Source organism: Triticum dicoccoides, chromosome 5A (genome assembly GCF_002162155.2).
Source record: "Triticum dicoccoides isolate Atlit2015 ecotype Zavitan chromosome 5A, WEW_v2.0, whole genome shotgun sequence".
Taxonomy (NCBI): domain Eukaryota; kingdom Viridiplantae; phylum Streptophyta; class Magnoliopsida; order Poales; family Poaceae; genus Triticum; species Triticum dicoccoides.
Window position 1 is genome coordinate 248,603,257 of NC_041388.1, and position 26,098 is coordinate 248,629,354.

Below are 26,098 nucleotides of genomic sequence, written 5' to 3' on the forward strand. Positions count from 1 at the left end.
TTAAAATACATACTTTTGATGGTGATTTCTTTTGTATGAAAGATATGATTTTGTTAGCCTTGGATAAAATTTGGCATATTTTTGTGCAGTATACAAAATTTTGAGGTGATCCAGAATAGTAAGTTTTTGAGAAAATTTGCATTGTTCTACATACACTTCCCAACACTTCAAGTGAGACAACCGGTCCATCTTTCTTATCTTTTATAGTTGGATCCCTCCCACCCCAAGTTTTGTTTCTTTTATTGCATATTTCTCTCTTACCATCTCTTTTCAATCCCTATCGTGGTCCCTATAACAAAAGCGGCACCAACCTGTAGATCACCACTCAAAACATGTACGCCGCCGACTCCATTTCCCTTCTCATACGCGTCCATCGGCCTCCCCACACCTGGTGATGCTAATTTTCTTGTGTCGTCACAGATCTCACAAGGTGTGCATAGATCTAGTTTCTGTATTTCTTTGATACGGTCCCTATTGTGCTAGCCCTATCCTTTATGGCTTTATCTATGTCATCCTTCTGTCGATTCAACGAAGTAGGTAAGTTCTTACCAGATATGTGGTTCTTTAGCCAAATTTGAAATAACCATTAATTGATATATTAGTTTTACTTTTGTGGATGTGGTAATTTCAGGAAAATTTAAAATACGTAGTTTTGATAGTATATTTTTTTTCTAATGTGGATGGCGATTTATTTTGTTATAAATATGTGGTCTTGTTAGCCTCACACTAAAGCTGGTGTATTTTTCTTCAACATATCAAAATTTGAGGTTATCCATAATAGTAAGTTTTTAACCAAATTCTTATTGTCCCACACACACTTTCCAACACTTCAAACAAGACAACCATTCTAGCCTTCTTATCTTTTATAGTTGAACCCCTCCCAGCCTAAGTTTTGTTTCTTTTTTGCATCTTTCTATCTTACCATATCCTTCCAATCCCCACCTTCATCCCAATCGTCAAAGTGGTGTCAACATGTAGATTTTGTTTCCTTCCATCACTCTAGACATAGGCGGTGCCAACTCCATGTTCCTTCTCAGTCGCATCCATCGGCCTCCCCACACCTAGCGAGGTTAATTTTTTATGCCATCATAGATCTCACAAGGAAAGCACGGATCTGATTTGTAGGTTTCTTTGAAACATGTGTTGATTGTCCTAGGGCTATCCTCTATCTATGTCACCCTTTTGCCAATGCAATGAAGTAGGTAAGTTCTTACCAGATATGTGGTTCTTTAACCAAATTTGAAATGCCCATTGATAGTTATATTAGTATTTACTTTTTAGAAATTTATTTTGAAAAAGAACTACTAATCCTTAGATTTTTTTAGTTCATAGATATGGTTATTTTAGAAAAACTTAAAATACGTAGTGTTGATAGTATATTGTTTTTCTTATGTCGATGGTGATTTCCTTTATTAGAAATATATGGTTTTGTTAGCCTCCCAAGATTTGTGCATCATACTAAATTTTGAGTCGATCGAGAACTACAAGTTTTCGAGCAAATTCTCATTATCCCACACACACACTTCACAACACTTCAAACTAGACAACCGGTCCAGCCTTCTTATCTTTTATAGTTTGTCTCCTCCCACCACGAGTGTTATTTCTTTTTTGCATCTTTCTCTCTTACCATCTCTTTCTAATCTCCACCATCATCCATATCAAAAAATCAGGGCCAACCTGTAATTATGTCGCCTTCCACCACTCTAAACATGGGTGCCACCGACTCCACTTCCCTTCTCGGCCGCATCCATCAGCCTCCTCACATCTGGTGATGCTAATTTGCGTATGTCATCACACATATCCAAGACGTGCATGAATAATGTTTCTTTGATACGGATGCCGATTGTGCTTGCCCTATCCTCTATCTATGTCCTCCTTTTGCCGATGCAATGAAGTAGGTAAGTTCTTATCAAACCCGTTCTTTGGTCAAATTTGAAATAATGTTTGATGTTATGTTAATTCTTATTTTCTGGTTGTGGTTGTTTTAGGAAAACTTAAAACACGTAGTTTTGTAGTTTTGATAGCATATTGTTTTTCTTATGTCGATGGTGATTTCTTTTGTTAGAAATATATGGTCTTGTTAGCCTCAGACTAAAGTTGGTATGTTTTTCTGCAACATACTAAATTTTGAGGCGATCTAGAACAGTAAGTTTTCGAGCAAATTCTCATTGTCCCACACACACTTCCCAACACTTCAAACGAGACAATAGGCCCAACCTTTTTATCTTTTATAGTTGACCCCACCCCAAGTTCTGTTTCTGCTTTTTCATCTTTCTCTCTTACCATATCTTTCCAATCCTCACCGTCATCCCTATCATGAAAGCGGCACCAACCTGTAGATTTCATTGTCTTCCACCACTCTAAACATCGGTGTCACCGACTCCATGTCCCTTCTCAGTCGCATCCATCGGCATCCCCGCATCTAACGACGCTAATTTTCTTATGTCGTCGCAAATCTCACAAGGCATGCACGGATCTGATTTCTAGGTTTCTTTGATACGGGTGCTGATTGTGCTAGCCCTATCCTCTATTTATGCCACCATTTTATCAATGCAATGTAGTAGGTAAGTTCGTAGTAGATCCTTGGTTATGTAGCCAAATTCGAAATAACCATTGATAATTATGATAGTTTTTCTTTTCTGGATGTGGTTGCTTTAGGATAACTTTAAATGCGTAGTTTTGATAGTGTATTTTTTTCTTATGGTTTTGTTAGCTGGGACAAAAGTTGGTACATTTTTGTGCAACATACTTAATTTTTAGGCGATTCAGAACAAGTTTTCAAGCAAATTCTCGTTGTCCCACGCACACTTCCTAACACTTCAAACGATACAACCGGTCCAACCTTCTGTTTGACCCCTCCCACCCCAAGTTTGTTTTTTTACATATCTCTCTCTTACCATCTCTTTTCAATCCCCATTGTCATCCATATCACAGAAGGGGTGCCAACATGTGGGTTTTGTCGCCTTCCACCACTCTAAACATGGGTGCCGCTAACTTCATGTCCCTTCTCAGCCATCGGCCTCCCCACATGACTCCCCACATCAAGTAACATAAAATGTTATGTTGTCAAAGATATCACAAGGCGTGCACATATCTGATCTTCTAGATTTCTTTGATATGGGTGCCAACTGCGTTAGCCCTATACTTTGTCTTTTTCACCCCTTTGCCTTTTTCACCCTTTTTCACTCTTTAGCCAAATTTGAAATAACCATTGTTGGCTACAATAGTTTTTCTTTTGTGGATGTCGTTGTTTTATGCAGTCAGAGATCTTATTTCAACATGCCATCGCCGCCACCACCTCGTTGATGCCACCGGGGAAACAAAAGCTAAGTAAAATAAAAAAACAAAGGGTACCCACTCCTTTTGTCACCAAACTAAGAGATGGTGGAGGACCGAGGTGGTGGCGCGGAGGAGACCTTTGACAGCGGCATCGGCTAAGGGTTGGGAACGAGCAATGAGACAAAGAGTAAGTTGAAGTTGTGTTGAGTTGGGTAAGTTAAAACTTCTCTCGTCCATGTTGAATAAGGCACTTTTCTGTATTATTCCTTATTAAAATTAAAAGGCAAGTTTACTCGAATAGGGCATTTTGAAGACTCGGCTCCACAGAGGCCTTAATTTTTTTATGAAATCAAAAAAATTAGTTTCAAAAACTTCTAAAATAAATGCACATGCATACAAAGATTCAGGATAAAAAAACCTTGAATTGCGAGCTGCGCGAAAAAACATGGGCTTTGAGGATGAACAGTACATATATGTTAAAAAGTCACGGGTTTGTTTTCCTTTTGTGTAGCTCTCATTTTAACGTATTTAGACCTGAAAATTTACACACATGTACATTATGTCTCTATGTATATGTGGGTTTTTTTCAGAATTTTTGAAAAATGAAAAGTTTGAATTTGAAGTTTTCAAATTAAGGCCTCCATGAAGCTGAGCCTCCAGTTGGCATTTTCAAGTTTACTCCCCTGAACAAAACCCATGGTTCACCTAACGGTTTATAAAAATAACTTTCTTTTCTTTTCTTATTCATGCACGTGGAGTTCTTGAGTTTTCTCAATCTTATTTTCTTGTAGGCCCTAAGTGGAGTTGTAGGGCATTTCGTAATGGTATTTTGTAAACGTAGAAAGTCATTTTGGCTAGGCATACTCACACTACGTGGCAAACATGGAAAAAAATCCAACTTGATGAGGGAAAACTAGGCATAGGCACAACGGATAGCGATTTCCGGAGTCAATAGCACACACTAAATGCCCCACTTCTCCACTTTCCTCTTCTGCCGCACGTTCGCACGAGCAAGCGCAAGAGGCATGGAGATGAGTAAGCATTTTAACATGGCTGACAAGATATCAAGGATAACAACAGCCACTCTAACGAAGAGTGAAAGAGGCACTTCTATCTGGTAAACAGAAGAACAGAGAGAATGCAAGAGGACACACAGAAAGGAACCTGGCTTTCTAGTCCCATATGACCTGCTGCTAACAGCACTAGTTCTATAACTCTCCCCCTAAATAAACCACCTAAAGAATGGAAAACGGCCACCGGAGACCCATCCTTTAGTATGTACAATGTCAACTTCGCACAGACGGTATAACTAGTCTAACTTTCTGATGATTAAGATTATGTCCAGTAACCAACGCCGACTTCAGTTCCACAGGATCGCCATCACCACATACCAACAGCTAGATTGAAAAAAATTCCATTGATATTCCCCAGCACCCTTCATGGGATATACATTCCACCTAAATAGAAAGACTGGTCAGCACAGTAAACCCAATTCTTGTTTGTAGCAATAATGCAGTCATCAGATGGAAGCTTACCTGCCCTAACAATCGGCAGCATTTGCTCCGGGCACTCGGGTAACCAATGTAATAAAGTTGAAAGCTCATCATTGCCACTCCCGACAAGTACCACACCTCCAATTGGCACTGTCACCAGGCTGTCCACTTTCCTGCCAGGGTGAGCACTGATGGTGTACACGCAGGCCACAGGAAGAACATTTGAGATCAGGTGGCTGTTGAGGATCCTTGCACTTGTGGCACACTAACTCGCCAATGGATGGATCATTTGCTGGGAAGTGCATATTTGAAGACTCTTCTTCTACCATGAAAGTCAATTCATCAAAACTAGCCCCTTGCTGATCAAAGCTTCCTGCAAAGTTACCATCATCTTGCAGACCAGTAGACATCCCGAATGTGTTATCAAACTGTGTATCATCAGCTTCGAGCAACTCTGTGAATGAGAAATAGGTCTGTGGTTCATATTCCTCAGCCACAATGCTGCCACCGCTAGTGTCATTCCACTGGGAATTAGTGCCCTGATCAGGACCAACAGCATATCCGTTTCCTTGGGTAAAATCCCACCCCAATAGCTCCGAAGCGTCCACACCATCAGCCTCTGACATGGAAAATTCATTCATATGACTGAAATTAATGTTTGCATCCCCTGGAGTTTGGTTCTGAACATAATACCCATTCACTGATGTTCCAGCTTGATCAAGGTATTCAGAATTCTTAACTTGTGCCCTTCTTATGGACAACTTCTGATTACTTCCTGGCACAAGGCTTCCCATGTTCATTGACAAATCAGCATTCATTGACTCCTCCCCAATCGGTTCAACTATTCCATATGAAGCAAGCAGTGGATCTTGAACTGCTATAGCAAAAGTCTCCTCACCAGAGAGCATAGTTGATTGTGATGACATAGTAGCTGTTTGTTCACTGACTTCTGGTTCAGGTTCCCTATAATCATCTGAATGAGGGCATTGTGGTATGGCTCTCCTTCGGCATCTACAGCATCGGTATTGAACCACTTCAGTTATTCTTTCTTCCTCAAGCTGCAAGGCATCACCATGAAACCACTCTGTATGCAGGAGGATACCAAGATGTTAAAAGAAAATAAAAGATAATCCTAAAAAGCAACAATAATGAGAAACATACTTACTTTGGCACCTCTCACAGCGGACATACATGAAATCTGGACTGTAAGGTTTGTTACAGAGACAGCAGGCTGGTTTTATTGAAGAACCTATACCATCCTTGCTTTTTAGGATTACATCATTGGCCCTGAAATCTTCTCCACCAGTGTCATTCTTATGTTTCCTCCAAACAAGACCAAAGTATGTGATAACCTGAACTTTTTTAGGTTTTTTTGGCTTTTCTGTCTTCGGTTTTTTAGTTTTAGCCTTAGGCTGAACCTGCACCCCTGCAATATTTTGAGTTGCCACATTTGTAACAGGTCCAGATTCTGTCTTTGGTATTGGCTGGGTTTCCACCTTCATTACTGTCTGGGTTTCCACCTTCGTTGGCTGAGTTTCCACCTTTGCAACTGGCTGAGCTTCAACCTTAGCCGCGACATTCATGGCTGGTTCAGAAGAATGGGCAGAACGAACCGTGAAGATTATTTTGGGAGCAGTCGCTGGCAGTTGGCCATTACTCTTTTGTTGAGACAAGGCAGAATTTGCATTTGTCTTGGTCTGGGTGAGATTACGCTTCTGAAAGCATAACTTGCACATCAAATTCGGAGCAGTATTGCCTCCTTTGCTTCCAACAGATCCTGATGTGCACTCTTTATGGCAATTGCCTGCAAAATATTGGTGGTTATCAATATTGTGACTTGGTATTGGACAGCTTAGATATTGGCTAGGTATAACCACACATGAGAGGGGGAAAAACTTTAAGAACATGCCAATAAACTGGTACATACCTTCACAAGAGCTACACTTTACGGCATCCCTACATCATCCAACAAAACACATATGAGAAGTGAAGAAAATCGGTTGCTATACAAGATTTTTTTTTGCAGTGACAAGAAAAGAATAATTGAATGAGCGCAACAGAGATGTGAAGAAGAGGACACCTGAAGGCCACATCCTTCTCACATGAGGAGCAGGTATATACATCTCCCTTGTGAAAGAGATAGAAAAAGATATCTCCGATGGTTGCCTTTACTCGTCTTTGGTAGAAATTTGTGAAACTGTTAGAGATTATGATTCCTGGACTAGGCGAGGAGCTAACCCCAGCTTTCTGCTCAAAATCCCTTACTAAATACAGTGGGACATGGATTTCAGAAAACCACAATTTGCCATTCTCATCCTGATTATCTTCTGCTTCTAAGATATTCTTGGTTACACGCACAGGAAGATGCTTCTGGTTTGAAAACTTCAGTGCATACCTTATGTTTCCATCGACTACTTTTTTATCACAAACCACTGCGTTTCTGAAAGCAGAATGGTCAGCATCAGAACTTTTTCCATCTGAAGGAATTTGGTCTGGAGGGATGAATTCCTTCCATTTTATATGAGCGTCAAGGTATCTAACCTGAGATGTATATATATATATATATATTAGGATCATTGTTAATTTAAGTCAGAGTAACTCTTTTAAACATTAGGAATCATGTTCAAGATGCTAACCTGCAGAGCAAGTTGAGATGAATTATGGCTTAACCCAACACATGCTCGCCAAGCAAATTGTCGAGTTCGTCTTGGAAAATTGGAAGTTTCATGATAAGATAGACCTGCTATCTTTCTTTTACCACCTATTGAGCAACATAACATGTCAATTTATTCTTACCCTCAATGCAAACAGAGTATGGAATGATAGTCATAACAATAGCCAAAGATGAGCAGTACCTTGACGAGCAGCTTTTCTTACGGCCGAACTTGGAAGAACCCCCTTCTGCAAAATACATTTAGAAATATTTCCTCCATTCCACCAATTCACCTCTTTCCAGCTCTTGTCATCATCAGTAACAGTAGAAGATTCAGATGCCAACAAACGTTTTCTGCCCCGCCTTCCACCAGTTCCACGTTTTTGGTATGCTGCAGAACGGGATGGTCCAGCAGATACACCAGGAGATTTCACAGGCCAATCATCCATTAGCTTCAACCAGCTTGCAGAAAATGCTATCCCACGAATATTGCTCTCCAACTGCACACGAAATGTAGCAACTTTTTATTAGATAACAAATATATTTTGTTTTCTACTGCTATTTAATGCAATAATTTCTGCACGGCTCTCAACATTATGTTACGGCTATTATTGTGTACCCAACTTGATTCACAGAAGCAAGTGATACTAGCCCGAATGTAACAGCACTAAATATGCCATTATATTTTCCATATTATTTTATTTTGCCTAATAAAGACCTTTCCATTTAGCACTTCCGATTATCCAGCGCTGAGCCATGAAGCGCTTGACGAAATTGCCACCCACACTTTTCTGCTTTTTACTTGCGTAGTTGCGTCATATAATAACATATTCATATCAGCTTTTATTGGAATATACCTTTTAGATTGAGTTACTTTGTTTCTAGAAATATGCCTAGTTATGTTAACCCTGTATATCACCTCTATTTGCTACCATTGCAGAAACCCTCCCCCCAGTCTGCTATTGATAACCACACTTGTTCATGTCCTTTCTTCAAGACTAGCTCCCATAACCATATTTTTCTTTAGGATGGACCAAAACTTAGTAAAGTTGCAGAAAGTACAGTATCTTAGCCCTTGAATCCAACTAGAAATACAAAAATAGAAGGAGAGGCAGACTCCATCTAAATATATTATCGAGTTATCCATGCAATTTCTGCAATCTCAAACAATTGAAGAAAACCTATAAATACTCATATAAAGTATGAGTTCAAATTCAAGCTATAGATGGAAAGATTTTGTGTGGTGGATCTCGACCGACCCAAGAAAAAGAATACGAGAACAGTTCTCGTGGCATTATTACAGGAGACCGAGGTGTATATGGCATGGTGAAATCCTCCGCCCGGTTGTTATTAAGGTTAAGAGAGGTGGTTGTGTGCCTCGCGGCCCTCGCCAGTGAACGCGGAATTGCTTGGTATCACTGTAGCTGCGAGGTGGTTGGGTATTTGAAGGCTCAGTGATCTTAGGCTGGTCATAGTGGGAAGTAACTTAGACTAGTAACATGCATATGTTACTAGTCTATGTTTCTATCATGCAAGCCTTCATTTACTTAGATGTAGACTCATTTGCATTGGGTGTGTTATGTTACAGTAACATATGTTACTAGCTAAGTTACTCCCACTATGACCAGCCTTATTGTGTATTTGAAAGCTGCGAGGTCTTGACCATCCCTTCATTGGGTCAAGGTGGGTCAAGGGCTGCAATTCAGAGTTGGTCCCTTCCCCAGAAAATACGCCTGTAATGAAGACACGATTGAAACACGTAGAGACTAAATGCTGCATTAACTATGTTTCCTGATTTTGTAAGTAACACTAGATTTTTTTTTGCAGGAAAGTAAAACTACATTCCACGTGATGACGTGACTATTAACTAGTGTGTCCCTAAATATGCACAAATAAAGTGGTAAACCAACAATTCTGTTCTTCAAAGTATTACTGACAATTATCAAGGATACTTAAAAATTAGTTTGAATCCTTGAACTCACTTCAAGCAAGAGGGGTATTATAGTTCTGCAGTTGGAAGCTTCTTGTAGCTGTTTATGCCATTGTTGTCTCTGCTGCATGTCTTGTAGGGAACCAACTAACAGGCCACGTAAACTCTCCTCCATGTTGGTCAGATAAGCAACGATGCTGGGGAAATGGCTCTCAGAACCTTTGATTACATGCATGGCACTAAAAATTCGAGCAGATCCTTTGGAAGCATTTGCAGTGGCTAAATTAAGAAAACAAGCCTTTTTATTTCCAATTGCCGAACTTTTACAGGCAAGGCACCAGCCACATCTATCTCTTGGGACTTCCATAACCTTCTTTTCAGTACATGGCCAAACAAATTGAGCGGCTGCTGAGGAAAATGCTTTCACTTGTAGAGCGCAGTCAGCAGCCATTTTCTTCCTTGGATTTGTGATGACTTGAGATGCTGCAACTTTTCCTTCATCTGATGTAAGAACAGCTAGATTAGCGGCAGCAGATGCTGCGATATTGCCATGATTGTAAAGATTCATGTAAGCCTGAGGTTTAAATGATGACAATTTAGCTGCCTTGCCACCAATCACATTTCCAAAGGGATGTTTATTTTGAGATGCAGAAGATGAGTCTGCCTTCACAGAAATGGCGCTCCCAATATCTTCTCTGGACATGGCATTATCTTTCATCCCTGAAAAGGAGGTGGACAAGTCTGTACGAATTAACGGATATGCTGGCTGTGCATGTGTTATGTTAGACAAACCAGCTACCATGGACCCATTCCGATGAGAAACTGATGATGACCCCGAGGATCCAAAAGCTCCATTGATTGGTGTAGTATGTACGTCATTCTGAGCTAAAGAAGTTTGTAGGTTGTTGTTCTCAGTACCATCTACACTAGTCACCATGTTTTGTTCCTCCAGTTGATCGGCAGAGCACACTGTAAATTGATTAGCCACAAATTTGTGCTGCACATCTACTTCAGAAAATACTGCTGTTTTACTCTCACCACCATCTTCTAAGATTGAACGGACACTTCCATCTACTGCTTCATTTGGAGTAGCACTCAGCAACGTATTGCATTGTAGAGCATAGCTTGCATCAGTATTTTTACCTAATTTTGACCTCTCGTTCTGAAATACATCTAGCAGGTGGGGCCAGTACTCTGTTATTCTCCTACATATAGATGTATATGCATCTGAAAGGGCAAGTACTTGGATGACCTTGACAACATCATACTGATTGTAATAACTTGCATAAGACTCTGCATTCGAAGATGTTCCAGTCCTGCATTATTTGACAGAATTACCATTAAAGAAAATTTAGGACAGAAATATATTTCCAGGTACAGGCCAGAGAAAAAGGCTGGTATTTATGGGGTAGCACTCAAACTACGGCTACGCACTAAAAAAATACGGATCAGGAGTCAGCTGTGAACAGGTGCAAAAGCAGAATTGACAAAGGGGAAAGACGAAACAAATGGCTGAACTACATGAGATTGAGAAGGGCATATGATAGTAGAAGACTTGCTGTCCTTAAATTAATAACTGTGGTTATCAGGTCCAATAGAATATGGTTTTCCCTACATTAATTAAGTTCCACCTAACCTTATACAGCTCACATGTTTGCCCTTATTTCAGAACCCCCCCCCCCCAAAAAAAAAACAGAAACATGTACTTCCTCCATAAACTAATATAAGAGCGTTTAGAATACTAAGTAGTGATCTAAACACTCTTATATTAGTTTACAGAGGGAGTACTGTAGAATTCAACATTAATAGCAGTATTTATCGATGTAGGGCTGGCTATGCAGAGTGAATGAGAAAATGTGCCCCAGAGATTCCATTGTTCTATGCCTATCAACTAGCAACGTAGGGGACGGGGAAGGGTTTCTAGTAGAAGGTTCCCCTCCACCGGAAGAACTCTCACAAGTAGAACCACCCTCTGTATCTATGAAAATACAACACTGTGTTCGTGGGCCGCAGAGGGAAATCTGGCGCCTCGATGATCCACAATGTTGGAAAAGTAGTGGAGTCCATAGGGGGGCCTCCATATGTGGCAGAAAATATGTAAAAAAAATAACACCTTTTCCAAAAGAATGGCCCGAGCTTTACAAGGAAAAAAAACTGCTTCGTCGAACCCAATAAGCGCAAAGAGCAAGCCTGTCATCCAAAGAAACGGAAACAACCAGCAAGTTCTAAATGGCAGCTAATTAGGATAATCGCTCTATTTCTTGGATCACTAGTAAACACCAAATAATGCAGGATTGAGATGCAAGAACTTACACAAGCAGATAGTTGCAGGATCCCAGGAAGAGTCTCTCACACATGTCAATGCCAAACATTTGAGCTCCTCTTGCCCCACGCTCTATCCTTGAAGATGTTGGCCCAAGCTTGTTAACCACACATTCTGGACAGAACCAAAGTCCCTGGGGCAGAAATGCTTTGTTCAGACCAATACATCTTGAGTGATATGCCCATGGGCAGCCATCACAGCATACAAGAGTCCCATCCATTCCACATATTCGGCAATCATCACTGTTGCCATCCAGGGATGCATTTGCTACAACAGCTTCTGGACTTGTTACATTTGGAGCAGCTTCCAGATTCTGGGAATCTTCAATCTTTTTGCAAGCAGAAACCCTTGAGGGCCTAGTCAGGACTACTCGTGATCCAGCCTCTGAGAAATTACTTGAATCCATCTCATATTCCAGTTCCTCATTATAGGCCTCCCGTGCCTCCAGCTCAGTTTTGAGTTCTTCAGAATCAATGGCATGATCACAGAGTATTTGGAGGACCCTAAGCTTCATGGTAACAGGAAGCTTATAATATTCAAGGGCCAAGAGGCTTCGAGCAAAACTCTTCCCCCCTAGACTCTTGATGCAACCCATTACATAGAGGTACTCCAGTAACAAAGTTGGCCAAGTCAGTGCATCTAGCAATGACCAATCTAGATACCTGCAAATATTTGAGGAAAATTGACAGAAACAAAATCAGTATTGAAGTAAAAGGACACAAGATTCACTAAAATGATAATGATTCCACTAAAGAGGGTTGATAGGTTACATACTTCAAGCAATTTGAAGCAAGCTCTGATCCTTCAGAGGATTTAGTCTCAAGCTGCCGCCTCAGCGCCCGCAGCAGCGAGACATGTACAGCATCGAACAATGTACTCTGCACAGAGCAATTAATGGATGCAACAAAATCATCCATGCCAAATGGACTGAGGAACAGCTGCACACTGAATGAACGGAGGAAGTTATAAACAGAAAAGAGGTGACTAATGGACTCCCCCGGCACATCAATGTCGCCTGATGACGGAGGCAACTCTGGGCCCTGAACTGGCAGGCACGGCACAATTGCCAATTCTTTAGTAGAATCTGATGAATTGCTGGAAGATTCCACATCCTCTGATACATCTGAGACAGATCCACTTTGCTGGGATGCATCAGGCATTTGACATGCATCAACCTTCTGTCTAGTAGTTGGCGGACCATTGAGCACCGTGGCAGTCCCTGATGAAACGACCAGGTCCAGCTTCCTCTTCCTGCAGCTGACTTTCATGCCAGATGCACCATTTTCCTCAGTCATGAGTAACTCCTGGAGCTGAGGATGCCCCAGCTCCTCACTCTGTCCATCCTCAAACACCACGCTGTAGGTCCCAATGCTGGTGTCGTATGATGCAACCTTCCCAAGACGAATCCTTGTACCATCAGCAGCAGTCTGGCTGATGTAGCGGCCCACCAAGCATTCCCCCTCCTCCTCTTTCACCTGACGGGCACCAGCAGGTTGGGTGGGCTGTTGATCCTCTTCCTCCATCTTCACCTCAGTTGCCAGAGCATGCTCTTGCTCCTGAATGGTGATGCCATCTACCACAGTCTTCGTTTCGCTGGCCACAGGGGCCGCAGCATGATCTGCGTCCCCCGTGCAGCAATCGTCCACATCCATCTTCCCCTCACTCACCAAGGCCAAGACGATACTCGGTTGCTCCGTTGTGGTGCCTCCAGCCGTCTCCTCCGCCTTGGCCTCACTCGTGACGGCCACGGGCGCCGCAGAAGGGGGTTCTTCTTCTCCCAGTCTCGCCGCCGCGCTGGCCTCCGCGATCTCTTCCATCACCTCGTCAGCAAGTGGCGCCGCGGACGGGGCGACGGCGGGAGGGTCCTCGGCAGGCGTCCGATCAGCAGCTTCCCGGGGCTGAGCCGCCGCGGGGTCCATAGCATCGGACGCGAAAACCCTAGCGAACCGAGTGGCGCGGCGCCTGCCTAGACAAGCATCCGCGCCGCGAATCGCGAGCGCCCCGGGCGAGATTCCGGCAGAATTCCCGGAGGGACGAGCTCACGGAGTGGCCGGGTGTGGTTAGATGCGAATCTGGAGAGTCCGCTGAACCTCGCGACGCGCTGGCGGCGGCGTGACAGCCCAAGGCCCGGCGCGAGGAACAGCGGCGAATCGGGCGGTCGGGAGTCGATCGGCGGCGGGGGTTCGCAGGGCTGCGCGGCGGCGGGGGCGGGGCAGGGGACGGGGACGGGGGCGGCGGGAGGCGAGGAGGAGGAGGAGGTGGGGTGGAGGCGAGGAGCAGATGAGGAATGGGCGAGGAGGGCAGGGCAGGGAAGGGAAGGGGTTGAGGAAAAGGAAAGGGAGAGCGAGAACTGCACAGGCGAGGCGAGCGAGCACGAGGAGGGGAAGGCAAGGGCAAGGCCGCACTCGGGCTCGCGTCGCGTCACTCCGGTCCGTGTCGCCTTGCGCGGGTCGGGTTACTCGCGCTGCCGGAGCCGGATCCACGTGACGCGAGGTGGGGCCACGCGGGCGGTGGGAGTGAGGGGCGGGGCCACGCACACGAGGGGCAGGCGGATGGCGGGCGCGACCCGGTGCGGATGGACGGGTAGGGGGAACCGCGTGCGTGGCAGGTCCCCTCGTCGTGTCCGTCCAGCCCGCCTGGCTCGGCTCAACCGGGCAAGCGGGAGGGCAGCGGCAGTGGTACGACGGACGGCCGCTCGATCTCGTTCCCCCGGCGACGCGAGCGAGCAGGATGGAGGCGGGGTGGCGCTGCACTTTTTTCAAATTCAAAACGGTGGAGGGAGTCGCCGTGGGTGTCAGGGGAGGAAGGGGGGTGGTGCACTGCTCGCTCGGGGTAGAGGTAGGGCTAGGGGGAGGCCGGGCCAACGGTTGGCGCGCGCCAAGCACCGGGCTTGACCTGCTCCTCCAGGAGTCCAGGTTTTTACGGGTAGACTGGTCGTGGCGTGCCAGCGACTGCCACACACACACGCACGCCCGCCTAGTTGCAGTTCTGCTTGGGCCTGTGCTCTGCTCTCAGCTGCTTTGCTTATCGCGTACCAGCAACATGTTTGTTGTACACGCCGCGTTATCACGCGCACTGTTCATAAAGGGTTGATCCGAAACTTCGCATCGGCGCGGTACAATCGAAAAGAATTCACGCCCGACTCTTTATCAACTGATGCAGAATTTTGTAGTACAAAAAAAGTCACCATGAATGGGTGGGCATTATACGACCCATCATTCCTCACATAGATCAATCTAGTGCTAGCCTGTTGGTGCAAATCGTTTCCTATTCAGGACATGCCTCTTTAGATCATAAGTACAGTACTTACCAGTCTGTCCCACAGCAAGAGGCTCGGCGTTTATTTCACACGGCTCGATTTCTTAAATTTTGTTTATAAACAAACAAACTCTGGTATTTTGGGGTGCACGATGTATTTCCACGAGCACAACAAGGAATGCACAACGTACATGCCTAGTAAGACGTCCAAGAACATGTATATAACTGAAGAAGTTGACAACGGTCCACAGAGCATGCCAGCTTGCAGCAATCATGGTCATAAAGGCCAAAAATGTACTCCTTAAATTTTTTCAAAAAGAAAAACAAACTCCTTTAACTTTTTTGCAAGAAACAAAAAGATATACTCCTTAAATGCTGGTAAGTGGTGACAGCGCCACATGCAGCAGCAACACGGTACAGCCAGGAACTTCCAAGATAATTAGTCATCGGTGACAGAAACTCAAAACGGGGTATATTGGCATGGGCTGCTAGTATGGGTTATGCAGCGTCAGTATAAGAAATGTTCCTTAACAAGCATCATCACAAAAACCAGCTTTGTTGCTTCAAGTATTACCCCAAGGAGCAAGCCGCATCGATGAGAGATCACCTAAAAAAGAAGGCAGATGAATAGCTTAAATCATACTATTGATCCGCTTCGAGAAAAAAATATCATATTGTTGAGGTGAATCTTGCTGGAGTCCAAATTACAATGCCTTGATCACACGCAATCTGATAACACGGACAAAAACCAATATATAAAAAGGGCATGTTGATAGGGTAAAAACATATTTGAACGTAAAGCAGCATAGATTTACTCCACAAAATAGGGTGTGTTGATGTTCTATGGACTACATTGTGGTTTTCAGTATCGATTGTCAGTGAACCTTTCTGAATTATCACATTCCTATTGTATAGGCATCAATAACCATGTATGCAAACCAAGAGAAACATTGCTTCTGTTCATAATTACAATGTACGAAGAGATTGGAATAAAATATTGTGTTCACTAAGCTCCTCATATAATAAAATCTTATAAGCAGCAACCTTTTAGCGGCACAGAGAAATTAGTAAAATATGAAATGCAGTTTTGTTTTCGCCACTAAGTGCAACCTCATTCTTCATTATGCCAACAGAATTTATTGCATTGCAACTCTTCCGTGAGAACCGATTTTGTTTTAGGGATTGTATAAGCATATCCATCAGTTAAGAGCACAGAAAGACCATTCTACCCCCATCTTTCCCAAGTCCAGATGTGATTTTCTCTCAAAAAAGTGCACAAGAGCAGATGTATGATCTCACCACCCGGGTTCGAGTCCATACGGATGCGAATTTGGGTTTAAGACTATCAGGGCTTTCAACCGATTCTGGACAAGATTGATGGACAGCTAGGTGTGATGATAAAGGGCGGGAAACTGGTGCTAGTTGAACAATCACGTCAGCTGCTCCAATTCATAACCTGCTGGCAGTGGATGTGCCCAGATGGTTCGTGTGAGGCGATAGATAAAAAAGAAGAGCAGCTTCTTTTCGAAAAGGAGTCAAGAGTCCTGTGTGTCATGCATGGTGCCAACAGATTGAGTACAGGGGCATTGGGGTGAAGAACCTGCAAAAGATGAGGTGGGCGCCGCGCCTAAGGTGGCCATGGCTGTGGCGCACCAGCCTCGACAGGCCCATGGGCTCAGTTTAAACTCAACTGCAACAGGAACGCCACAGTGATGTTTCATGCTACAACAAAGGACATTCTAGGGAATTGCAAAAGGCACCAAGTTCTGGTTAGATGGTTTGATCAACGGTCAATCAATTGCTGACTTAGCTCCGGAGGTGGTGGCAGCAGTCAGCAAGCACGGAGTGCACATCAGACCAGTTGCAGATGATCTAGCGGATGATCGCTGGGTTTGTGACACGAGGAATTATGGAGTACTTGCACCTAGGGAGCTTGTTGGGAGCGTTCAACTCGCTCCAAAGATTGAGGATACCTTTATCTGATGCCGAACTGAATCTGGGTTATACTCCGCCAAATCTGCCTGGAATGCACCAGACTTTGATGGGCGGACTGAAGCTCCCCTCCGGCGGCAAAGTTAGCATTGCTGGGCTTCTTTGAAATGCAAGATTTTCAGTTGGTTTGCAGCAAAGAATAGATGTTGGAGTGGGTCACCTGGCGGGCATGCCCTCTCTGTGAACAGGAGCCTGAAACCATTTCCCCTCTGCTCACAGGGTGCTCGTTTGCGCGCCAAGTCTGGTGCAGTATTCAGAGATCTATGGGCTGCAGCAGCTCACTCATACGGCAAATGACAAGCTTCAGGAGTGCAGGAAGCTGACCTGGCACCCCTTCCCACGACGGTAAGCAACAGGCTGCTGTAGTTTAGCCTTCTTCTTTTGCTGTTTTGTTAGCCCCTATTCCACCCCCGTATGTCCGGGCGGACAGCCCGGACACGGCACAGACCAAAAAAAGGGCACCCAACTGCCCCCCCCCCCCCAAATACCTAGGCCAAATGTCCGCGCTGTTCCGCGCCCCTCAAACCCAGCTCATATGTGGGGCCGCCCGGACGCGTCCGCCTAGTCAGGCTGGCCCTTCCTGACAGCACAAAATCCATCCCAATCCCACCCTGGACGCAACACAACAACAACAACAAAGCCTTGTAGTCCCAAACAAGTTGGGATAGGCTAGGGGTGAAACCAATAAGATCTCGCAACCAACTCATGGTTCTGGCACATGGATAGCAAGCTTCCACGCACCCCTATCCATGGCTAGTTTTCTGCTGATACTCCAGTCCTTCAGATTTTACAGACTCCTCCCATGTCAAGTTCGGTCTACCCCGACCTCTCTTGACATTATCAGCACGCTTTAGCCACCCTGGACGTAACCCTAGCCATTTTGAACAGACCACTCCGCTTCCGCTCAGCCTCGCTCCTCTCCAGTCATCTCCGGCATGGTGAGCAACGGATCTGAGTCCGCCAGGTCCGGATCTGATGATGGCATCGACTAGGAACTCGCTGCCTACTCGGACAAGCAGGAGATAACTGTCCGTTTCGCGCTCTGCCAGTCCAGGGTCGAGACCCGAGCTCCACCGTCACAGCTGCCCAGATGCGGATCCAGCGGCGGTACCGCATCCAGCAGAAGCTTGCAGCATCATGTGTCCGCTCTATCGTTGCAACCCCAGCCGAGGGCGCTTGTCCCAGCGCCGACGTCGGCCTCGGAGTCTGAGGCCAACGACAGCAATGCACATGGTCGCAGACGCGATAGCTGCGGCGGTTCCTCCGAGGTCGAGACACAGTGTGCCCACCGTGAGAAGGCGAAGGCACGCCGTGGCCTCTGCTTGTCCGCTGCGGTACCGGCGCCCTCCGGATCCAAGGAGGATCCGGTCGTCCGTGCCGTCAAGCAGCGGTCCCTGGCCTCCAAAGAGTCGGAAGCGCGCCACCACCACCGGATCAACGCCAAAACCCTCGTGGAGAGGGCATTGAGGAGTCGCGCCGTGCCGCAGAGAACAAGGACGCGGAGGAACCCGTGCCCAGATCCTCGCGAAGCAGCAAGACTGTGCCGCCCATGCCCTCGCAAAGGAGCAAAGCCAAGCCGTTCGTGCCCTCGCCGGCCGGCCCCCGAAATCGGACAAGAATATGTCTGGTACCGCCTCCAACACTTCCAGCACCGGTGGCTAGCCCTAATTCACCTTCGACCTCTACTTCCACGACAAAGACGACAAGGGCAAGGGTGGCCGTCGGTGAACTTTCCCTATCTATAGTCCTACTTTACTTTATGCTTTAGCCTATATATAGTTATGAACTATTAGAACATGCCGTTATTGTGGTAGTCTGATGGCATGTACTCCCTCCGTCCTGAATTACTTGTCATAGAAATGGATGTATCTAGACGTATTTTTAGTTCTAGATACATCCATTTCTGCGACAAGTAATTTGGGACGGAGGGATTATGATGAACTTCCCTATGCTATCTCCAGATCAGTGGCAGAGGACGAATTTTTTTAGGTGGGGCGGGCCCTAAAGCACAAAAAAAATCGATGCAAAACTAGAGTAGTCGATACGCACTAAAATGCACACAAATAGTTTTTCCATGTAGAAGAGCTATACATATGCACGCGGAAATGTGACCAATCAATAATAAATACTTAAATAGTCAGAAAGTCGCATTGCACAATGTAAAATCGCCACTAATTTTACAATATTATGCCCAAAAACATTTCGGACAGATCTATTCTATGCATATAAGAAAAGGCAAACACTTTGCAGACGTAAGAAAAAATGCACACCATTCCGTACTAACCCCTGTTAGCACATACACTAGTCCCTCGCAAAAAAAAAAGCACATACACTAGTACTAAATGTTGGCATAGAACAAAAGGCAACTACAGGATTGTGCACTCACTATCGCTGGGTCACAAACCAAGGAACTAGCCCTGATCGAGCGTTGTGGACTGGAGCATCCATGGATGGGTGGCTCGATGCGTGACTTAAATAAGGCCCAATAAGGTGGGTCAGTGCTCACGGCCCAATAGAACACTGGTTTTCTTCTCCCATGATTTTTTTAGCGATCGATCTGCATACATAAAACCCAAATCACTGGAAATCAAGGTAGGGCGAGCGCCTCACCTCGCCCTACCAAGAGCTCCGCCTGTGCTCCAGACTATGTATGAACTATGTGCTATGGAATCGAAGTACGTGTATTGATCGACGTTGCATGCTTGTGTATGTATTTGAGGGTTGGGAAATGGGGAGCGCTGTTGCGGACACGGACAAATGAGGGGTGAGCCCATGCTGTCCGCGGACATATAGGGGGCCAAATTAGCTATTTGTGGTTGGAGATCCTCTTAGACAGGCTGGTACTTTTTGTACAATATTTTTGTTTGTGGGCGCAGGCAATTTGCGCCTTCTTGGTGTTTTCTTTAACACAAAACAACACGCAATTAGATGCGTGTTTGAATTAAAAATACTGACAGGGCTTTGCTTGAAGTTTTCCTTAAAAAAGGTTGGGGGAGGCCCCCCTGGCATGGACAGTCTGCACCGATAGGGCATATAGACTGCAGTATACACCTAAAACAACAAACAATGAACCCTAGACTAGTAGATCCCAATGCAATTACACAGCCTATAACCCCCGTCTCCCTCACAACAACCTCCTGCACGCTGCAGTTGGCCCCAATTTAGTAGTGGACTATTAGCTTTGCTCATGTCGGCAAGGCGATGGAATCAACTTGATGTGATATGGTAGGTTCCAACTGCAGTGGAACTGGCTACAGGGCTGCAGTAAATCACCAATTTGTTCATGGTTCAGCACTTGAACTTGATCTGATAAAGTAGGCTCCAACTGCTGTGAAACCGGCTGCTGCACTTATTTTAATAATTTATTTAACAAAAACTGCATTGTAACTCTTTCTACCAGGAGGAGAAATCTGACTCCAACTAGCTATCTTATAGCAGACAACTAAGGCAAACCAACTTAACTAATCTCATTTAAAAGCCTGTTCGCTAAAATCCAAATAGAAAAATGGAATAAATTCTTCACGGTTTCTAGAGTTCTGGAATTACTTCAATGATACGGATTACTTATTAATTGAACATGTATTCTCGGCAACCATAGAAAAGCTTACTCACTTGATAGCATAGTTCATTACGATGCTGTAGCAATCACATTTGGTGCTGGAGTCTTAGAGGCTACTCTGGTGATCAGATGGCCGGGTGGTGGAGGTGCTTGCGTTGTGCATTGGTTGTGTCGGGACCTCGGAGTAGACTACGCCATGGCTGGCAATATCCTTCATTTGGTGTAGAGCAATTTTCTGAAGCTTGTCCAAGGTCCCCATGATCTCATCATTAGTGAGATAATCCCCCTGTCTAATCCGCTCATATAATGAGCCAGTCTCCGCAGCAACAACCCGAAAACCACCATACTGCAAGAAGTGCATTTACGATAAAAACATCACAAGGCAGTATGAATGAATTATGCAGACAAGACTCTAACACATACAGCTCTGTGAAGTGCGGCAGTTTGGTCTTTCTCAAAGTTGGTCTCCACTGTGGGAACTGGCAGGGGGGCATCATCCACAGGATCCATAGGGTCCAATTGCTGGCATGTACCACTACCAGGAGCATACCATGCAAAGCATGCATCATATGGCCGAGCGTCCTGAATAATTGATAAACCAAGATTTTTCAAAAATAAAATATCAAGGACTGCAACTGAACTCTTGTCCAGTGTTTGTTATAAAATATCACTTTTACAGTAAACTGCACTCAAATTTCAATTTAGACAGTAGACACACATTATAAATGAATGTACACACATTGTGATTTCCAACTTGGCTAAATGCTTTTAGAGCACTAGATATTTCCAGTTTATACTAACGACTCTGCTCGCATACGCACACATGATCATATTGGGGCTAGAGCCATATGCACTAAAGAACTGCAAGCACCTTTCATTACTGTTGCACTTAAATCTTAAAATTATGGCATACATCGAAGTAATAGGACATAGGATATGCAGACCAAGAATTGTCAATCGGCAACAAAAAAACTACAAATATTTCTTATGTTCAATTGAAACCATACAATAATGAGCTATTGAAACTTGCAAAAAAAAAAAGTAACCTACTGACAAACAATGATTTTCGTTCTGAAAAAAAACCTACAGAAATCCATGGAGGAAAAAATTAAGTTAGGTAAACTGAGCATGTCAATTTTAGATTATGAGTAGAACAAGTGTTACCTTCATAGCCTGCTTAATTTCTACCTTATCGAATGGATGGGCGGAATTGTAAGAACCATCCACAAAGTTCATCTCTTGATTACTTCCCAGCACAAAGGTTTCCATGTGCACTGAGGAATCAGCATGAATATCTTCTACAGTTTGTTCGAATATACCAAATGAAGCACTTGATGTATTTTCATCTGCTGCGCCAATAGCTTCCTCACTTGAGGGAATATTAGCTGCACTTTCTTGGATGACAGGTTCTGGTTCAGGCCTCTTATAATAATAATCATCTGAATGAGGACATCCCGGTATTGCCCTCCTCCGACATCTGCAGCATCTGTAGGATATGACTTCAGCAATCTTTGCCTCCTCAAGTCTCAAGGCATCTCCATGGAACCAATCTGTATACAGGAGAATATCAAGATGCGGAAAAGATCGGTATGATAACGCAAAACAGAAATTGCTTGCTTAAAAAATGGCAGGTCAAAGGTGGAATCAACTTACTTCTGCACCTCTCACACCGGATGTACATCAAGTCTGGGGAATATCGCTTGCGACAGAGACAGCAGATTGGTTTCATGGACGAACCAACACCATCCTTGCTTCCAAAGATAACATCGTCCGCGTTGATAGCATTCGTGTCGCTCTTGTTTTTCTTCCATACGAGGCCGAAGTAGGTGATCCCTTGTGTGTTTCTGCGTTTGATCTTGGACTGCATTTGCGCCTTTGCTGTTCGCTCGGCTTCCGCCGAGCTTCCCCCACGCACCTCCGCCCTCCTACCTTCGCTACCAGGAGTTGCTAGGGTTGCGTACCTGTTCCCCGTGCGCTGTGTGCCACCCCAGCTCAGGCCATCTCCTCGATCCATCTGAAGCTGATTCTTCCACGCATCAGACAATTGTGAATCGCGCTCATAGGGCACCTCGTCCTCTCCCCCAGTTCAGGGTGCGCGCAGTTGGATTTTCTTCCTTTCTGCTCCCCCGAGTCGTCGGATCCTGACTTGGGGAACTGCTCCGGCCGTCGGCGGCAGCAGAGCCAGAGCGGAACACTTCGGGACAGCCGGCGGCTGGTGGAGCCCTAGGAGGAGAGGCGTTGGGTTCTGTTGGCGATGTACTTGGTTTAGGGCTGCAGTTGGGCCGTTGGATCCCATGGTCGATTGATATCAGCGGCCCATTTCAGACCGCTATCCGACCAGAGTGCACTGAGGGCAATTACAGTGGTTGGTAAGATAGTGATTTTTCTATTTTAAAAAAGGTAAGATAGTGATCCATGGCAAAATATATATTTTTAAGGACGCGTCTAGTGGGCGGCCGGCCGCCCTGGGATCGCTAGCCAGCGGCCACCCGAAAAAGGAAACCACCTGGTCCCCCCTCGAGCGAAAAGAGGAAACAGTCCCCTACTCGCCCACTCGCCCACGTGGTCCCTGCCCGTCGGAGCGAAAAAGGCAACTACCCCGCCCACCAGCTGGCCGCGGGATCACGTGCACCCTCCCCGCCAAACCATGCCCCGCGGGATCACGTGCACCCTCCTCGCCAAACTGCGCCCTGGCTATCTTCTTCTTCCTCACGAAAGAAGGAGGATCTGCCCAGGTTGCAGAATCCACGCCATCTCTCGCCCCCACGCCTCAGCCCCACCGACGCTGCCTTCTTCTTCTTCTGCACGCCAGAAACAGATCCAAACGCAATCGCCCCCAGCCCTTCTTCCTCCTCCTACACAGCCGCCATGGGAGCCCCAAAGTAGAAGGAGCTGCTTCAAGATCTAAAGGGCAGGGTGGTCAGAGCCATACCAGGCAGTAAGATCGAGCAGGTAAGCCCCCTCTGCACCTCTTCACTTTCCCCTTCTCCATGGATCCATGGAGAATCTGCTTCAAAAAAGAGGTGAATCTGGCACATCACACCAGATGTTAAACATGCTGGATGTGTTAAACATGCCAAAAACTACCACCTGGATGTGTTAAAACAAGCCAACTAAAAACGAGTTATCTGGCCAATTAAAACATGATTAAAGCCAACTTCTAGTTATTATTTGCAAAATGAACAAAAAATTGACTGCCCAATGCTTTGTTGAACATGTGCAACAAAAAATTCATAAATGTGCAACTAAACATGCATCCCAGCCAACTGAACATGTATCCTGGCCAACTAAACATATATCTGGCAATACATGTTTCTGAGTGAACACTTTGAAAAAAATGTAGTATATGTGAAAATAAAAAACATGTTTTCTGGCCAACTAAACATGCATGTTGGCCAAAAACTGATGACCAACTAAGACATCTATTCTAGGCAACTAAGACATCTATTCTAGCCAACTGAATGCATTAACTGTCCAACTGAACATGCATGTTGGCCACAAAACTGAAAAAATGCAATCTGGCCAGCTGAGACATCTATTCTAGCCAACTAAAAGCATTGAATGTCCAACTGAATATGTATGCTGGCCAAGTGGAAATCCTGAAAATTGAGACGTCTATTCTAGCGAAAACCAGAAATCTGTAGTGCAACAGGAAAAACATAGGAACTTTTGTCCATGGCTAATGAAGCCACAAACCATATTAACATATTCACACACAAATCTTGTCCCACGCATATATTCTGGTCCCACACCTATTGCAAACCATATTAATATGTTCAAATATACCAGATCTAGAAACATAAACGGCGATGAAAAACATATAACTATAATCTGTCCTCTAATTCTTCTTTCTTCTTTCTTCTTTCACCTGGATTTTCCTTCTCAAATGTAGCATCCAATTATGTGCAGAAAAATCTGAAAAGAGCTCCTTGCGAAACGGAAACCTACAGATCATTGCAACAAAACAAAAAGGGAAAAGGTAAGAAAAACTCTATAGCAAAAAGAAGTCATGCTCTTGCCAGTTATTTACTGCAACTGTGCAACTAACATAACAACTCTGTGCAAACAAAAAAATTCATAACTGTTATAATAAAAGATTATGCTATGGTCATGTTGCTTTTAGGTTGTTTTGAAACATAGTTTTTCTGTGGTTACCAACTGATGACATCAATTTCTTCTTTTTTTATATGTGCAGGGAGTGTGTGGCAGCATCCAAAAACAAGGGAAAAAATGCTTGATCTCAATGAGTTGCCTCCAGATCTCAATGAGCTTCCTCATGATATGGATCAGCAACAACCCAGCATACAACAAGGAAACTGCACAGAAAATGGTCGATCTGTTTACTACACGCAGGCAAGTCGTGATGGTAACCCTACGGGCCATGACAATGTGGCAGGCCAGTCATCAGCCCGTGCTGCCCCTGTAGTGGTGTCTTTGCAGTCAGAGAGTCATACTCTTGATGACACAGGAACCGAGGCAAATGTTCCTGGTCCAACCAGGACTGAGCTAGAAGCTGGGGCTTTTGACAGAGCTGTGCAAGTAGAAGAAGGAGAGGATGAGGCTGGTTCTCAACCTATGGAACCCTATGTTGGCATGAGGTTTGACAGCCTTCAAATTGCTAAGGATCACTACAACAGTTACGCACTACGGATGGGTTTCTCTATCAAGATGAACACCTCTAGACGGACACCCCGCACAAATGAATTGATAAAACAACAGTTTTGCTGCAACAAGTTCAAGAAGCCCAAAGCTGATGATGGAGGAGCTGAGGCTCCTCCTTACCTGGACCCTATTCCAGATCCAACATCTGTTAACAGTGATGAGGAGATGGAAGAAGAACCTCCAATATTTGCTGAAGAGGATGCTGGTACTAGTAAGAAGAAGAAGAAGCGCAAACGTGAGACAATAAAGCAGACTGAATGCAAGGCGAAAATGTTGGTGAAGCTGATAGGTGGGCGATGGGAGGTGACGCACTTTGTTCGTGACCACAATCATCCGCTCGTGAACAAACTTTCATTGTCCAAATACTTGAGATCCCACCAAGGCATCTCACCTGATGAAAAAGAGTTTCTGCGCATCTTATATAACTGCAACTTGACTACAGGTGTGGTGTTTTTCTATATCCCTTGAAGAATTAAGTTTCCCTCTAGGCAGTCCAGTGTGCAACTGTTATGGTACTACTGTGCAACTGAAATGGCTTAACTATGCAACTGCTGTCCAACTTCCCATGCTTTTTATATATCACTTTGGGTGCTTCTTGTGCAACTAGATTGTCTTTACTGTGCAAATACACAATGTCCTGTATGCAAAAACTGCAAAGTGTTTTTAAAAAGGTGCAGCTACGTGTCCATTTCCTGTGATTATCTTCTGTGCCAACACGTGTCCTATTACTGTGCAGCTGGATGTGCGCATTTGTGCAACTAAAAAAAGGATATACTGTTTGTTTTTGTATTATGCAGGACGAATGATGCATGTAATGGCAGAGTTCTATGGATCTGAGATGATGGTGTCGTTCGGACCAAAGGCAATAACAAATCTTTGTACAAGTTTCCGTAGAGATGACACAAAGGAGGGTGATCTGATTGAGACAATTGCGCACTTCAAGGATATA

At 44.7% G+C, this 26,098-nt stretch overlaps 3 protein-coding genes across 5 annotated transcripts; 1 reads left to right on the top strand and 2 right to left on the bottom strand.

Moving 5' to 3' along the window:
- Positions 1 to 4,341: 4,341 nt before the first annotated feature.
- On the bottom strand, positions 4,342 to 13,868 carry LOC119300828 (DDT domain-containing protein PTM-like). The gene is made up of 10 exons (XM_037577712.1): positions 12,453 to 13,868; positions 11,669 to 12,340; positions 9,408 to 10,671; positions 7,628 to 7,925; positions 7,409 to 7,533; positions 6,853 to 7,313; positions 6,700 to 6,728; positions 5,938 to 6,576; positions 4,815 to 5,856; positions 4,342 to 4,736 (listed from the first exon to the last, which is right to left on the bottom strand). The coding sequence occupies exons 1-9, from the start codon at positions 13,595 to 13,597 to the stop codon at positions 4,883 to 4,885; spliced, it is 5,607 nt and encodes a 1,868-aa protein (XP_037433609.1). The 5' UTR covers positions 13,598 to 13,868; the 3' UTR covers positions 4,342 to 4,736; positions 4,815 to 4,882.
- Positions 13,869 to 15,135: 1,267 nt separating this feature from the next.
- On the bottom strand, positions 15,136 to 22,753 carry LOC119300829. 3 transcript variants are annotated; one of them, XM_037577716.1, is made up of 5 exons: positions 22,141 to 22,753; positions 21,676 to 22,037; positions 20,911 to 21,069; positions 20,541 to 20,833; positions 15,136 to 15,543 (listed from the first exon to the last, which is right to left on the bottom strand). In XM_037577716.1, exons 1-4 carry the CDS (start codon positions 22,499 to 22,501, stop codon positions 20,594 to 20,596), a joined length of 1,122 nt encoding a protein of 373 aa, XP_037433613.1. In that variant the 5' UTR covers positions 22,502 to 22,753; the 3' UTR covers positions 15,136 to 15,543; positions 20,541 to 20,593. The 3 variants fall into 3 exon arrangements, with proteins under 3 accessions (XP_037433613.1, XP_037433611.1, XP_037433612.1); XM_037577714.1 differs by having other exon boundaries at positions 21,652 to 22,037; positions 22,141 to 22,751; XM_037577715.1 differs by lacking the exon at positions 15,136 to 15,543 and adding an exon at positions 15,550 to 15,665 and having other exon boundaries at positions 21,652 to 22,037.
- A 440-nt stretch (positions 22,754 to 23,193) lies between these two features.
- LOC119300830 (protein FAR1-RELATED SEQUENCE 5-like) lies at positions 23,194 to 25,721 on the top strand. Its single transcript, XM_037577717.1, has 2 exons — positions 23,194 to 23,439; positions 24,683 to 25,721. Exon 2 carries the CDS (start codon positions 24,718 to 24,720, stop codon positions 25,615 to 25,617), a length of 900 nt encoding a protein of 299 aa, XP_037433614.1. The 5' UTR covers positions 23,194 to 23,439; positions 24,683 to 24,717; the 3' UTR covers positions 25,618 to 25,721.
- The last annotated feature ends 377 nt before the right edge of the window (positions 25,722 to 26,098 follow it).